At 38.2% G+C, this 15044-nt stretch overlaps 1 protein-coding gene across 1 annotated transcript; it reads left to right on the plus strand.

Annotated features, from left to right (window-relative positions):
* Positions 1-3435: 3435 nt before the first annotated feature.
* On the plus strand, positions 3436-4475 carry LOC145807128 (protein argonaute 1B-like). Its single transcript, XM_082905060.1, has 4 exons — positions 3436-3545; positions 3795-3912; positions 4113-4201; positions 4325-4475. Exons 1-4 carry the CDS (start codon positions 3436-3438, stop codon positions 4473-4475), a joined length of 468 nt encoding a protein of 155 aa, XP_082761186.1.
* Positions 4476-15044: the final 10569 nt, after the last annotated feature.

The following is a 15044-nucleotide window of genomic DNA, read 5'->3' on the forward strand; positions in this document are numbered from 1 at the left end:
TGACTCTGCTTCCTGAAGTTTTCTTTAGAATTCTTGATTTCTTGTTCTTGAGTGTTTTCATTTCCTTTAATTATACATATATATATATATATATATTCAATTCTTGATAGATGAATATCAATTGATATGCAAATTTCTACATTTACACAGATATGTTATTCAAGATGTTATGTTTTCTGAATATCACGTTACTATCTCCCATTCTTGGGAGGCGAAGCTTTGTGCATCCTGGTATCAATCTATCATATAATCAGAGGATTTTTCCATGTTTCTGTTCTTTGCATATGAGTGACTTGTTTGTAAAAATTTTTTTGTCTTGTTGATTTTTTCTTGTCTAATTAAAGTTTGACTGAGTTAACTGTTATAGCAATCTAGGTTTTATCTTGGCCTTTGTTGTGTTCCGGACTCGGGTTCTGTGCTTGTTTGTTATTATCATTGTTTGTTTATCCCTTTAATTCTTTGAAATTGAGTTTTGGGACTTGTTGGGTGAGTTTGGAACAGGTTGGTTGTGAGTTGTTACAGTTGGTTGCTGCCCAGGTTTTGGCTTCTTCGCTCGAGCGAGGCTTTTTGTGCTCGAGCGCGCCTTGAGTGTTTGCTTCTTCGCTCGAGCGAGGGTTGTTGCGCTCGCGCAAGGATTGAGAGTTTTCAGGTTTCTTTCTTAGACGCAGCTTTCGCTTGAGCGAGAACTTTTGCGCTCGAGCGAGACGCATGTTAATTGTTCCTTCGCTCGATCGAACACTCTTATGCTCGAGCGTGCATCTGCGTTGGTGGCAGACCTGAAGCTTCGCATTGTGCGCTCGAGCGACAACTCCTTCGCTCGAGCGAGCTTCGCATATATCAGTTCGCAGCAACGTGGTTTTATATCACTTTTTGGTCGCTTCTTCACTTAAAACCCTAGATCGGCTATCTCTCTCTCTAAAATTCCCTCTCTCTCTACAAATACTCCACGATTTTTAGTCCTTCTACCCTACTCCCATTGTCAAAAAGCTAGAGTTTGGCGTGGTCTCCCTTTTGATCCGAAAAAGTTCAAGTTTGGAGCATCTTCAAGTTTTTCCCACTTTCTCTTTGAGCTTCTTCATTTAAAGTAGGGATGTTCTACTCATTATTATGAGTCTTAACCTAGATGCGTGTCATCTTTGCATAAATGGTGGAGTTGGGAAGTTTGGGAGAAATTAGGGTTTGGGTCTTGATTTGTGAAAGAGGGGCTTTCTATTTTGAACTGCATATGAGTTTGTGAGGTCTTGAAAATGGGGTCATTTATGTATAATGGGTGGAATTTGGCCTTGGGTATAATATTTGGGAAAGGGAGAAAAGTGCCCTAGTTTGAATTAAATAAACTATTTTGTATAAATAGTGAAATCAATGTGGAAATATGAAATTGACTTGGAAATTATGAGATTGGAGGAAATTGTAAATGGTGTAGTTGGATTGGTAAATCACTCACCTACGGAAAGTTTAATAAATTATCTGTTGGTAGATTTATTTATCTGTTTAGAAATACCTATTTTGGGCTATCGGTGGAGGATAGATATGATTGTTGTAGAAATACATGAGGATTAGGAAAATTGAAACTAATCAGTTGTATTATGTCATTGAATATGACGATTTGAGTAAATCATTGAATATGTGAATTGATGAGTCATTATCTATGACATGTGTTTAAATACATTGTATATGTATTATTGTTTGGGAGGAGATAGGAGATGTGCTCCATTGTTTGGGAGGAGATAGGGGATGGACTCCATTAATAATTAAGTTGGCTGGAGTGTCCAGGGTGAAAGTCCCAAAATCTTATATTTATGGGTGCTGGTTCCCTCGGACGTGGTTCCGTAAAATGGCAAGAAATAGAAGTGTTGAATTGATGAGTGTGTTAAATTGTGAACCATTGAGTTGTAGTCTTATATTGGTTGTTTTGATAATAATGAACTTGGTTAATCGATTTACCCAACACGGGAAAAATGGAAACGAAACGAGATATTGGCTATCTGTGTTAACTGATCTTGAAAAGAATACGTATTGGTTAAGAATGTTGCACCTTTATCTGATGCTCATATTTTAATTATTTCTCATATTTGGTTTAGCATATCTCTACTGGGCTTTGGCTCACCCTACTTAGGACACCATTTTCAGGTACAGGTGACATGCCACCTCCAAGGACATAGCTTCGGAGGTTAAGGGTTTGAAGACTCCATTTTGTATATTTTGTTGGGTGTTTAATGTAAAATTTCAAGCTGAGGGCTTTATTTGTAAAAGAGTTAGAACTCTTCTTTTGTTATAACCAAGTGATAACTTGGAAAGCTGTAAGCCCATAGGGCATTATTTATTTGTTATCAGTTATGAACTTTCGTGAATATGTAATGTACATAATTCATTTTGTAAGGAAGACTCTGATGGATGAAAATGTAATGTCTCTACTATGCTTATAGACTTTATGAATGGTTTATTTGTATAATATTTTGAGGGCGTTACATAACATTTTTAATGATCTTTTTCACTAGTACAAAATAAACATAATTATCTTAAAATTCTGGTCTAATTGAGAATTTCTACATCACAGTATCTTTGGATTATCCTTCGGTGGCTTTATTTCTCTTTTGTCTTCTTTCTTAATGAGAAGTTGAGACAACTTCCTATGTGTTGTTGATTTCATTTTAGATGTTAATGGTGTGGGTGTTTCAGTGGTTCAGTGGAGATCCAAATGTTTACTTTATTGCCATCCCCAATAGACCATTTTATACATTTTCTCAAGGTGTTTATGGTTTTCAGCATACTTCTCCACACATGAGAAGCCCTCATTCTCTTCTTCTAGTTAAGGAAGTTAGTGTTTTTGAAATGGAAAATGATATCTAAGCCCACTTTTTAGATCCTTTTTCTGGACCCAATGATGTATAAGTCATATGATTGGTTGATGATTAGAGAAGATATGAGAGAGACTATTACCTTTAATGTCCTAACTGATTGCCACATCTTGCGCTTGAAAAGTGAGTCTAATTTTTTTGTCTTGGATAGCAATGCTCTTTTCAAGTACTTGGTTTTGAGGACCTCAGCCCACAAGTTTTTTTCGTTGTTGTGAACTTTCCAATTGAGTTTCAGAATATAAAGCTAAATTATGATGTTTTGTAACTGTTTTTGTTGATGGATGCGGAGATAGGTCGGGTTATGATTGTTCTAGAAGAGATACCGCGAAATTTTAGTCTTACCATATCTAACCGAGATTTGGTTCACACTTATTTGGTCCCATTAGTTAATGGCATTGATGTTGGGAATCTATTTGTCTAATCTCCACTATTGAGAATTGCACCACATGAGTTGCAGTTAGATCCTCGTCAAATCGACCTAGACTTACGTGCTATTTTTGTCAGAGCAGGTGCATTGTATTTTTGCCTGCAAGGTGAAATAGATTTGAAACCCGAAGGACAAAATTATAGATGGTAGATGTGCATAAAAAGGGGAGCAACCCATGACCTAGGGGTAGTTTATGAGGGGGATCATCTGCTAGGAGAGGAAGACGTGTATATTCAAATGGAGATTCGAAAAACTGATTGGTATATCGATGTCTTTAGGGCAGTACCTCAGGTTCCAAATGCAAATATTCCAAAAGGTTAGAAAATTTTGAAAATTTATAGGAAGACACCATTACAAATCAAAAATGTTTAAGGAGCTGATGATCAAGGTTTTGGCATTCAAGTTGAAACACAAAGGATTTTGGGGTTGTTACACACAATACAGTTTGGATGGGGAGTGATTGGACAAGTGGACTTAATACAATTGATCACGATGTACCTTTTCAATAGGGTTTTGAACATCAACATCAATGAACTTGAGAACACCCCCTTCTTTGTGGTTTTGTCACTAGATTTGCCTATGAACCCTACACACCTGAATCAAGCAATGGTTGATATTTATAACCTGGTAGAAAGCTTATACTTCTGGTTTTCGCGTGAACCGACTCTTCATATTCTAAGACGATATGAATGGCATCAATGCTCGTATATATATTTTTTTTCTCGTGGTAATGGGGCTCAGTCAAGGCAATTTCATGCAGCTTGCATGCAGTTAAGTTAAAAATTTGAGTAATCTATCTGGGTAATTTGGCTTTATTTGTGTAATAGGTGAAGAACGCTTTGGGAGGAGTAAAGGTTGAAGTCACAAACCATGGAAATTTGTGTAGAAAATGTCATTCATCTGGTTTGACTTCATTGTAAGAGTCTAATTTATGATTCCTAGTGGAAGAAATTACCTTTGTATTATGCAACTTCACACATGTCTTGAGATTCTTTTCGAATGTTCCTTGTCTGACTGGTTTATTGTTTATATTTATTAGATTCCCAGTTAATGAAAGGGGTAAAATGAAGTACGTTGTTGAGTACATCACAGAGATTTATGGGTTTGTCATCCAACATACTCAATGTCCTCATCTGGAAGTTGGATACCAGCAAAGGCCAAATTGTTTGCCTATGAAGGTCGATACATGACTTCTATCCCACTTCCCCCCCCCCCCAATGTGGTGATGTGCCAACTTTTGCCTTCATGAAAATGTTACATTATATTAGTTGTACTTGATTTGATTCTCTATTGCACTTCATGGCTACTGATCTTCCTAAAGTCTAATGAAAATGATGTTTCTATTTGTAATTTGAGTATGTGCTGATCTCTATATATTAAAAAAATCCTTCTTTCTTCTTCTTCTTGTTTTGTTTTGTTTTGTTTCTTTTTTTTTTTTGTTTTTTTTTTTTGTTCCTTCTCACTCTCTTAAACCATCTAGTTTCTGTTAAATTTGCCTACTTTCATGCAGGAAATGCTCTGCCTGAATCCAGCTAGAAGAATATCATCTCTTGATGCGCCTGCACATGCATACTTCAAGAATGATGATGATGATGATGATGATGAAAAAGAAGAAGAAGAAGAAGATGAAGAAGAAGAAGAAGAAGAAGAAGAAGAAGAAGAAGATAAAGGTAATGTTGGTGATGATGTTGATGATGATAATCCTTGATTCCATGTCCATAACTTTTCTTAGCTGTTGTTGTTACGTTGATAGACTATCTCTAGGTGATCTTTCTCTCATTCACTGTAAATTTTCTTCCAACTCAAAAGGTTTTGTTGCAACCAATTGGTGCTAGGAACCAGCTTTTATGCAATTATATTGTAATTAGGTTTTATAAACTCAGATCTCAATCTAACTGAACTCGACAAGTTTGTCAACATCCCAATCCATTGGATTCGGTTTCAAAGAAATATTTTGTGCCCTTTAAATTCCTTGTTTGGTATCATTTTTGTTTTTTATTTTTATTTTTAAGAAACATGTAATCTTGTTTGATGACTTGCTCCTAAAACTATTTTCGGGATTCTTTCCCCCTTCAAATTTTAGAGAGAGAGAGGGAGCTCAAATTGAAAATTGAACTAAAGGCTTGAGAATTGGAGGTTAAACTCAAAGAATTAGCCAGAATTTGTGAAGATTAAAGCTCCTAGGTGAGTAAATTCACGAGTTAAGTTTGTAATTTTGTGAATTCAAGTGATATGGTAGCTCATGGCAAAGGTTGAGTTGAATGTGAAGTTAGAATTTACATGCATGCCTAAAATTACTATGTATCACCAGGAATTGCCATGCAATTGTATAAGCTAGCATGAATAATGTTGAATATGGAGAATTGGGCACCAATCTTCACATGCATGCATAATTTTCATAGGTTTCATAATAATAAGTGTCATTTGTAAGATTTGAAATAGAAATGAAGTCAAAAATTGGCATGCATGTTTGATTGTTGAAGATATGGAGCTTATATGAGGTTTGAATGCATGAGTTTTGATTATACAAAAGAAATGAGGATTTATTTGAGACTTGGATTATGATTTTGAGCAATTGGCCTCATATTGTTTGTATACTCATGATATATAATGTGTTTCCCTATTTTTGGTGCCTTAATTCGAGCTTTAAAGCCCTTGAATGTTGAATTTGAGCCTCAAGAACAGTTCCGGAAAACCCAGAATTTGGCATGTCCGCTCAAGCGGGGAAAGCGCCGCTCGAGCATGAAATGCGAGCTCCTAGAACTTTTTGCAGACATTGATGTCCGCTCGAGCGGAAAGTTCACGCTCGAGTGGGGAGCTATGTGGAATGACTTTCAGCTCGAGCGTTCGAAGTCACGCTCGAGCGTAAAAATGAGGCAACTAGTACTTTTGCAGACCCACGGGGTCCGCTCGAGCAGGGGAACCCACGCTCGAGCGGGGACCCCTGTTTCAGAAATTTTGTAAATGTGTTATGTGTTTCATTTTCCGTTCTCTCTCACTTCTAAGTACTCTTAGGCATGCATTGAGCATCATGAATGAATTAAAAGGATAAGAAAGGAGCCTAAGAGGGATATATGAATTAAGAACGAATTGAATCGTTTGTGACCCATATGTGTTATATAATGTGTAGGGTTGAGCTCAAGGGTGAATCCGAATCCACCGGCAGAACACTGTGAGTAATATCTTAATAAAGATATTTTGAAGTATGTTATTTGTCCAATTGTTTATTTGCATATAAGTTTGTTAATTTGAATAGTGGACAAATGTTTAGTATGACATAAATGAATGGGCCAAAGGCCATATGAGATAAATGGATGGGCCAAAGGCCGTATGACATAAATGCATGGGCCAAAGGCCGTATGACATGAATGAATGGGCCTAAGGCCGTATGACATGAATGAATGGGCCAAAGGCCGTATCACATGAATGGATGGGCCAAAGGCCGTATGACCTGCATGGATGGGCCAAAGGTCGTATGACATGAATGGTCCTAACGCTGTCATATATGAATGAATTGGGCCCGAGCTCGTTTGATGTGCTTGGAACCGCAGTCACTTGACGTATATGTATATATATATATATATATATATTAGATAGAAATATGAATTGGGACCAAGGCTGTCTGATGTATGTTTTTCTAAATACCGTTTGTGTACCTTCTTTATTTGATATTATTCACTGGGCTTTTGCTCACGCTCATTCATGTGTCTGTAGGTGAGCGAAGGGAGGTTCAAACCTAGCCTCAGTGAAGTTTGTGTGAAACGGTCAAGGTTTTGAAGAGTCAGCCCCTACGTCTCACGCACGAGACATGTTTTTGCCCTTTTGCCATTTTCTTATATTTTGTCATGTTGGTGAGAACTTTGGATTATAGTTGTATATAGTTTTGATTGGCTGGCCCTGACTCGAATGATCCGGTTGTGTAAAGATTATATGTTAACTTTCCTTGATGTGAGTCATTAATGTATGTTTTGGTGAAATCTTACGACGTGCCATGTAAGCACAACTCTGTGGACAAAAGTTTGAAATTGCTTCCGTTTGGCCCCCTTAACTTTGTTAAAATATATCTGATTTGGTTTAAGGCCATAGGTGATCTCGCGATTATTGGCCGGCTATGTCCTTAACCCATGGGGGCGGGTTCGGGTCATGACAGAGTGGTATCAGAGCATGAGTTAATAACTCACACACTTGTCCAAAAGAGCAATAAGTGTCTAGAAGAGATCTAGGATGCATTCATGTGATAAGTATGAATCTGAAAGCATCTAGAATGCGCTTAAACGTTTTAATGCAAACGATTATGTGTTATAACCTTGTGATTTACTTGCATTGTAAAATTATTTGAATACGTATGCTCTTTAGTATATGCATACTTGTGAAACTTTTGTGTAGAGAATAATGCAAGTCTAACCAGATGGTGAGAACAAGAGGTGATGAGATAGAGGAGTCCTCTACTGCCAGAATGGATAGAATGGAAAGATTAATTCAGGAAATGGCAGAAACATTGAGGCAACAACAACAGTGGCAACAACAGTGGTAGCAACCACATCCTCCACCTCCACCCGTGCCAGACTTACAGAATGATGATCAAATAATAGCTCTCACCAAAGAGTTTAAGAAAATGAAACCGCCACAGTTCCATGGTGGATTAGATCCATTGAAAGCCGAAGCATGGGTTCTTGGCATTGAAAAGCTATTTGAAGTGTTTCCTTGTACAGAGACACAGAAAGTACTTCTAGCCACTTTTATGCTAGAAGACGAAGCAAGAAGATGGTGAATGTTAATGCGTGAGAATCATAAAGATACTGGCTGGGCAAAATTTATGGAAATCTTCTATGATAAGTACTTCCCTCAGTGTGTCCGTGACAGGAAAGTATCAGAGTTCATGGAACTTAAACAAGATAACATGACAGTAGCTGAGTATGAGGCCAAATTCACTGAGTTGGCTAGGTTTGCACCACATGTGATCGATACCGACTACAAGAAAGCAAGACATTTTGAAAGTGGGCTACAAAGTGATATTTTAGAAAGGGTGAATGTCCTAAACCTGGAAACCTATATTGGGGTGCTAGACCGGGCCATAATATCAGAGGCTAACATAGCTAGACAAGCAAAACCGACAACAGACTGGAAAGGCAGTAAAAGACAAGGCTTCTTTTCGAAAAAGAAATTTTTGAAGAAGCAGAATACAGGCTCCTCGAGTACTTCGAATTCTTCCCAAGATATATCCCCAATGTGTAATATATGTAGCAAAAGGCATCGTGGGGTTTGTCACTGTGTGTTAGGAGCCTGTTTTAAATATGGTAAACAAGGGCATATGGCCAGAGATTGTAACCAAAGCAGTGGGAAATTAGCTGCTAGTTCAACAACATCAATCCCAAAACCAGGAAATACTATGCGATCTACTACCACCGGAGATGCCGTGAGGCAAGGGAGAGTTTTTGCACTTGTTCCGGGCAATACACGGAATGCTAACGCAGTTGTCTCAGGTACTATTTCTATATGTAATCAGGATGCTTCTGTGTTAATTGACTCCGGATCAACACACTCTTTCGTAACATGTGCATTTGCATCTAGACTAAGTAGACCTTTAGAATTATTGCCATATCTGCTATGAGTATCTGCTCCATCTGGGGAATCTGTATTGTGTGAATCTGTATATCGTTTTTGTGACATACGAATTGGGAATGCTATTTTATATGTGGATTTGTTGCCCTTGAACTTTAGGCACTGGGCATGGATTGGTTAACTAAATATTGTGCCACCATTGATTGTGTGACAAAACGGGTTGTGTTTAGACCACCAGAACAGGAAGAAATTGTGTTTGTAGGTAACGGGGTAGTACCTCCACCTTATTTAATATCTGCAATAAAGGCATGTACACTGATCAGGAAAGGGTGCTAGGGTTATTTGTGTTATGTGTTGTCTAAACAATCTGTGAATGTTGAATCGAACAGCATCCCTATTGTTAGAGAATTTGCAGATGTGTTTCCAAACGAATTACTAGGGGAATTGGTGGACAGGGAGATAGAGTTTACGATTGAAATTATGCTAGGCACCCAGCCTATTTCTAAAACTCCCTATAGAATGGCTACTGCTGAAATGAAAGAACTGAAAGAACAGTTGCAAGACTTGCTTGACAAAGGCTTTATCCGGCCTAGCACTTCATCATGGGGTGCACCAGTGTTGTTTGTGAAAAAGAAAGATGGAACCTTACGTCTGTGTATCGACTATCGAGAGTTGAACAAGGTAACAATAAAGAATAAATATCCCCTACCTCGTATTAATGACCTGTTTGACTAGTTGCAGGGATCACAAGTGTTTTCCAAAATTCATTTGAGATCCGGGTATCATCAGTTGAAAGTGAAAGCAAAAGATGTTGAGAAAACCGCGTTTCGAACAAGGTATGGCTATTATGAATTTCTTCTTAGGCTATTATGAATTTCTTGTTATGCCATTTGGGGTAACTAATGCTCCGACAGCATTTATGGACTTAATGAACCAAATTTTTAAAACCTACCTTGATGACTTTGTTGTCGTTTTCATCGATGACATTTTGTTATACTCCAAGAATAGACTTGAACATGAACAACATCTGAGGACTGTTTTGCAAACACTTAGAGAAAATAAATTATTTGCTAAACTAAAGAAATGTGAATTTTGGTTGGATGAAGTCTTGTTTTTAGGACATGTGATCAGCAAAGAGGGGATTTCAGTGGACCCACAGAAAATAGAGACAATTGTGAATTGGCCTACACCGACAAACGTAACGGAGGTTCGCAGTTTTATGGGCTTAGTTGGGTACTACAGGAGGTTTGTGAAAGAATTTTCAAACATAAATGTGCCTCTTACCCAACTGACACGCAAAGGGTAACCGTTTGAGTGGGATAACGAAAGGGAAACTGCATTTCATGAATTAAAATCGAGATTGACTACTCATCGGTATTGACATTGCCCACAGGTACGGAAAATTTTGTGATTTTCAGTGATGCATCTTATAAAGGTTTGGGTTGTGTGTTAATGCAGAATGGAAGGGTAATTGCTTACGCCTCCCAGCAGTTGAGACCACATGAGAAAAACTACCCAACACACGATTTAGAATTGGCCGCAGTTGTTTTTGCTTTGAAAATCTAGTAGCATTACTTGTATGGGGTGAAGTGTGAAGTCTACATGGACCACAAAAGTCTGAAATACTTCTTTACACAGAAGGAGTTGAACATGCGACAAAGGAGATGGCTTGAATTGATAAAAGACTATGATCTTGAAATCCAGTATCACCCCAGGAAAGCCAATACAGTTGCTGATGCCGTGAGCAGAAAATCGATGGAAAATATGGCTTGTTTACTTACTGGACAGAAAGAAATCTTGCAAGATTTTGAGGAATCGGAGATTGAAGTGGTATTGTGTGAACAGGGTGGATTGATAGCCGCAATTTCAATTGAACTGGCAATCATTGATGAGATTAAACAGAAACAAAAAGAGGATGAATTTCTCAAGAAAGTGACTGATGAATTTGAGACAAGTCCAAAAGAAAAGTTTAGTGTTGAAAATGAAGTGTTAAGGTTTCGAAACCGAATGTGTGTTCCAGATATTTCGAAACTAAAGAAAAGAGTTCTAGATGAAGCCCACAAGTCAGTATTTGCTATGCATCCGGGCAATAGCAAAATGTATCCGGATTTGAAACAGAGTTATTGGTGGCCTAAAATGAAGAAAGAAATTGCAAAGTATGTGTCCAAATGCCTTCAGTGTCAGCAAGTACAAGCTGAACATCAGAAACCAGGCGGTCTACTTTAGCCTCTCCTTATTCCTGAATGGAAGTGGGAACATGTGACTATGGACTTTGTTATTGGTCTACCCCGAACACCTCGAGGTATGGATTCTATTTGGGTTGTAGTTGATAGACCGACTAAATCTGCACATTTTCTACCTGTTATAACTACATTTGATGCTTATAGACTAGCTACAGTATATGTTGATGAGATTATCCGTTTACACGGAGTTCCGGTATCTATTGTGTCGGATAGAGATCCGAAATTTGTGTCTAGATTGTGGAAAAGTTTGCAAAGGGCTATGGGGACAAAATTGAGGTTTAGTACTGCATTCCACCCATAGACAGATAGGTAATTAGAACAGACTATACAGATGTTAGAAGATATGCTCAAAATGTGTGCTTTAGATTTTCAAGGGAGTTGGGAAGATTATTTGCTACTGGCAGAGTTTGCATACAATAACAGCTTCCACTCCAGCATCGGTATGGCACCATACGAGGCTTTGTATGGTAGAAGGTGTAGATCACCAATTTGTTGGACAAGAGTCGAGGATAGAGCTTTACTTGGGCCTCAAATTGTGCAAGAGACTTCTGAGAAAATCAAGGTAATCCAACAGAGGCTCAAAACAGCTCAGGACCGGCAAAAGAATTATGCAGACGTTCGAAGAAGACCTCTTGAGTATGAGGTTGGTGACCATGTGTTCATCCGTGTGACTCCGATGAAAGGCCAAGTCAAGTTTGGAAAGAAGGATAAGTTGTCGCCCTGTTACATTGAGCTGTTTCAAATTCTAGAAAGGGTTGGTCCAGTTGCTTATAGAGTTGCTTTGCCACCGGGATTCGAGCAAATCCATAATGTGTTTCATGTGTCAATGTTAAGGGGTTATCTTCGAGACTTGTTTCATGTGATTGATTATCATCGGTTAGCTCTTGATGAAAATATGGAGTACGCCGAATGGCCGGAACGAATCATTGACCGGTAAGTGAAACAATTGAGAAACAAGTCCATCCCGATGGTGAAAGTGGAATGGAAAGAACACTATGGGACAGATGCTACTTGGGAAAAAGATGATGAAATGCGACAACGCTATCCACATTTGTTTCCCGACGTAGGTAAAATAAGTTTAGAGGACCAAACTTCCTAAAGAGGGAGAAGACTGTGATAACCCTGTCCCGTATTATGCTAATTGATCTTTATGACGAATATGATTATGTGTTTGATATGATTTTTGGTGTCATTTATATGAATATATGTGGTTTTGAATTTCTATCTGTTCACCGTAGGAAAATTTGTTTGACTTTCTGCTTTGGAATTTAAATTGAAGGCCCTATCGGTCATAGATACCGAAGTTGACTACCCCATCGTGATTGGCGTAATTTTTACAGTGTACGGTGAAATTTAATTAAAAATTAATTCGAATCAAATTAAATAGATTAAATTAATGAAATAGTGCTCAATTAATTAGTACTAATGAAATGTGATTAAGGGAGCTTATAAAAAAGGCCAATTTACACTCTTATTCAATTATTTTGAGCCCAAATCAAATTTTTCTCTCTAGAGAGAGAGAGAGAACCGAACTTAGAGAGAGAAAGATGGAGCTCCAATTAAAGATTGAACTAAAGGCTTGAGAATTGGAGGTTAAACTCAAAGAATTAGCTAGAATTTGTGAAGATTCAAGCTCCTAGGTGAGTAAATTCATGAGTTAAGTTTGTAATTTTGTGAATTCAAGTGATATGGTAGCTCATGGCAAAGGTTGAGTTGAATGTGAAGTTAGAATGTACATGCATGCCTGAAATTACTATGTATCACCAGTAATTGCCATGCAATTGCATAAGCTAGCATGAATAATGTTGAATATGGAGAACTGGGCACCAATCTTCACATGCATGCATAATTTTCACAGGTTTCATAATAATAAGTGTCATTTGTAAGATTTGAAATAGAAATGAAGTCAAAAATTGACATGCATGTCTGATTGTTGAAGATATGAAGCTTATATGAGGTTTGAATGCATGAGTTTTGAGTATACAAAAGAAATGAGGATTTATTTGAGACTTGGATTATGATTTTGAGCAATTGGCCTCATATTGTTTGTATACTCATGATATATAATGTGTTTCCCTATTTTTGGTGCCTTAATTCGAGCTTTAAAGCCCTTGAATGTTGAATTTGAGCCTCAAGAACAATTCTGGAAAACCCAGAATTTGGCATGTCTGCTCGAGCGGGGAAAGCGCCGCTCGAGCGTGAAATGCAAGCTCCCAGAACTTTTTGTAGACATTGATGTCTACTCAAGCGGTGAAGTTCAAGCTCGAGCGGGGAGCTATGTAGAAGACTTTCAGCTCAAGCGTCTGAAGTCACACTCAAGTGTAAAACTGAGGTAACCAGTATTTTTGCAGACCCACGGGGTCCGCTCGAGTGGGGGAACCCACGCTCGAGCGAGGACTCCTGTTTCAGAAGTTTTGTAAAAGTGTTGTGTTTCATTTTCCGTTCTCTTTCACTTCTAAGTACTCTTAGGCATGCATTGAGCATCATGAATGAATTAAAAGGATAAGAAAGGAGCCTAAGAGGGATATACGAATTAAGAATGGATTGCATCGTTTGTGACCCATATGTGTTATGTAATGTGTAGGGTCGAGCTCAAGGGTGAATCCGAATCCACTGGCAGAACACTGTGAGTAATATCTTAATAAAGATATTTTGAAGTATGTTATTTGTCCAATTGCTTATTTCCTTGTAAGTTTGTTAATTTGCATTGTGGACAAATGTTTGGTATGACATAAATGAATGGGCCAAAGGTCGTATGACATGAATGGATGGGCCAAAGGGCATATGACATAAATGAATGGGCCAAAGGCCGTATGACATGAATGGATGGGCCATAAGCCGTTTGACGTGAATGAATGGGCCATAGGCCGTTTGACGTGAATGAATGGGCCAAAGGCTGTCGGACAGGAGCGATTGGGCCAAAGGCCGTCGGATATGAATGAATTGGGCCCGAGGTCATTTGATGTGTTTGGCATCACTGTCACTTGACCTATATGTATATATATATATTAGATAGAAATATGAATTGGGCCCAAGGCCGTCTGATGTATGTTGTTCTAAATACCGTTCGTGTATCTTCTTTATTTGATATTATTCACTGGGCTTTCGCTCATGCTCATTCATGTGTCTGTAGGTGAGCCAAGGGAGGTCCAAACCCAGTCTCAGTGAAGTTTGTGTGAAATGGTCAAGGTTTTGAAGAGTCAACCCCTACGTCTCACGCACGAGACATGCTTTCGCCCTTTTGCCATTTTCTTATATTTTGTCATGTTGGTGAGAACTTTGGATTACGATTGTACAAAGTTTTGATTGGCTAGCCCTGACTCAAATGACCCTGTTGTGTAAAGCTTATATGTTAACTTTCCTTGATGTGAGTTATTAATGTATGTTTTGGTGAAAGCTTATGACGTGCCATGTAAGCACAACTCTATGGACAAAAGTTTGAAATTGCTTGCGTTTGGCCCCCTTAACTCTGTTAAAATATATCTGATTTGGTTTAAGGCCGTAGGTGATCTCGCAATTACTAGCCGGTTATGTCCTTAACCCATGGGGGCGGGTTCGGGTCCTGACAAACTCATTATGTGGTGGTTATCTATTACTCATTCCAGTAGGAATGAGCTAAAAGAGAAGAATATACAAAGTTTGCCCTGCACACTATTGAAATCCACAACGGGCATAACAAAAGCTCAGGCAACAACTGCAAGAAGTATAGGACAAAATGACAAGAAACAAAGAATCTTTGTTGCCAACACATGTGTAAACGAGCTATTCGCATCCATACTTCAAGAATGATGATGATATTGCTACTGCTGCTGATGCTGCTGCTGAAAAATAAGAAGAAGAAGATGGTGATGATGATGATGATGATGATGATAAACAAGAATAAGAAGAAGAAGATAAAGATAATTTTGGTGATGATGTTGATGATGATGATCCTTGATTCCAAGTCTATAACTT

This window comes from Camellia sinensis, chromosome 14 (assembly GCF_055761805.1).
Source record: "Camellia sinensis isolate YWXY chromosome 14, ASM5576180v1, whole genome shotgun sequence".
Lineage (NCBI taxonomy): Eukaryota > Viridiplantae > Streptophyta > Magnoliopsida > Ericales > Theaceae > Camellia > Camellia sinensis.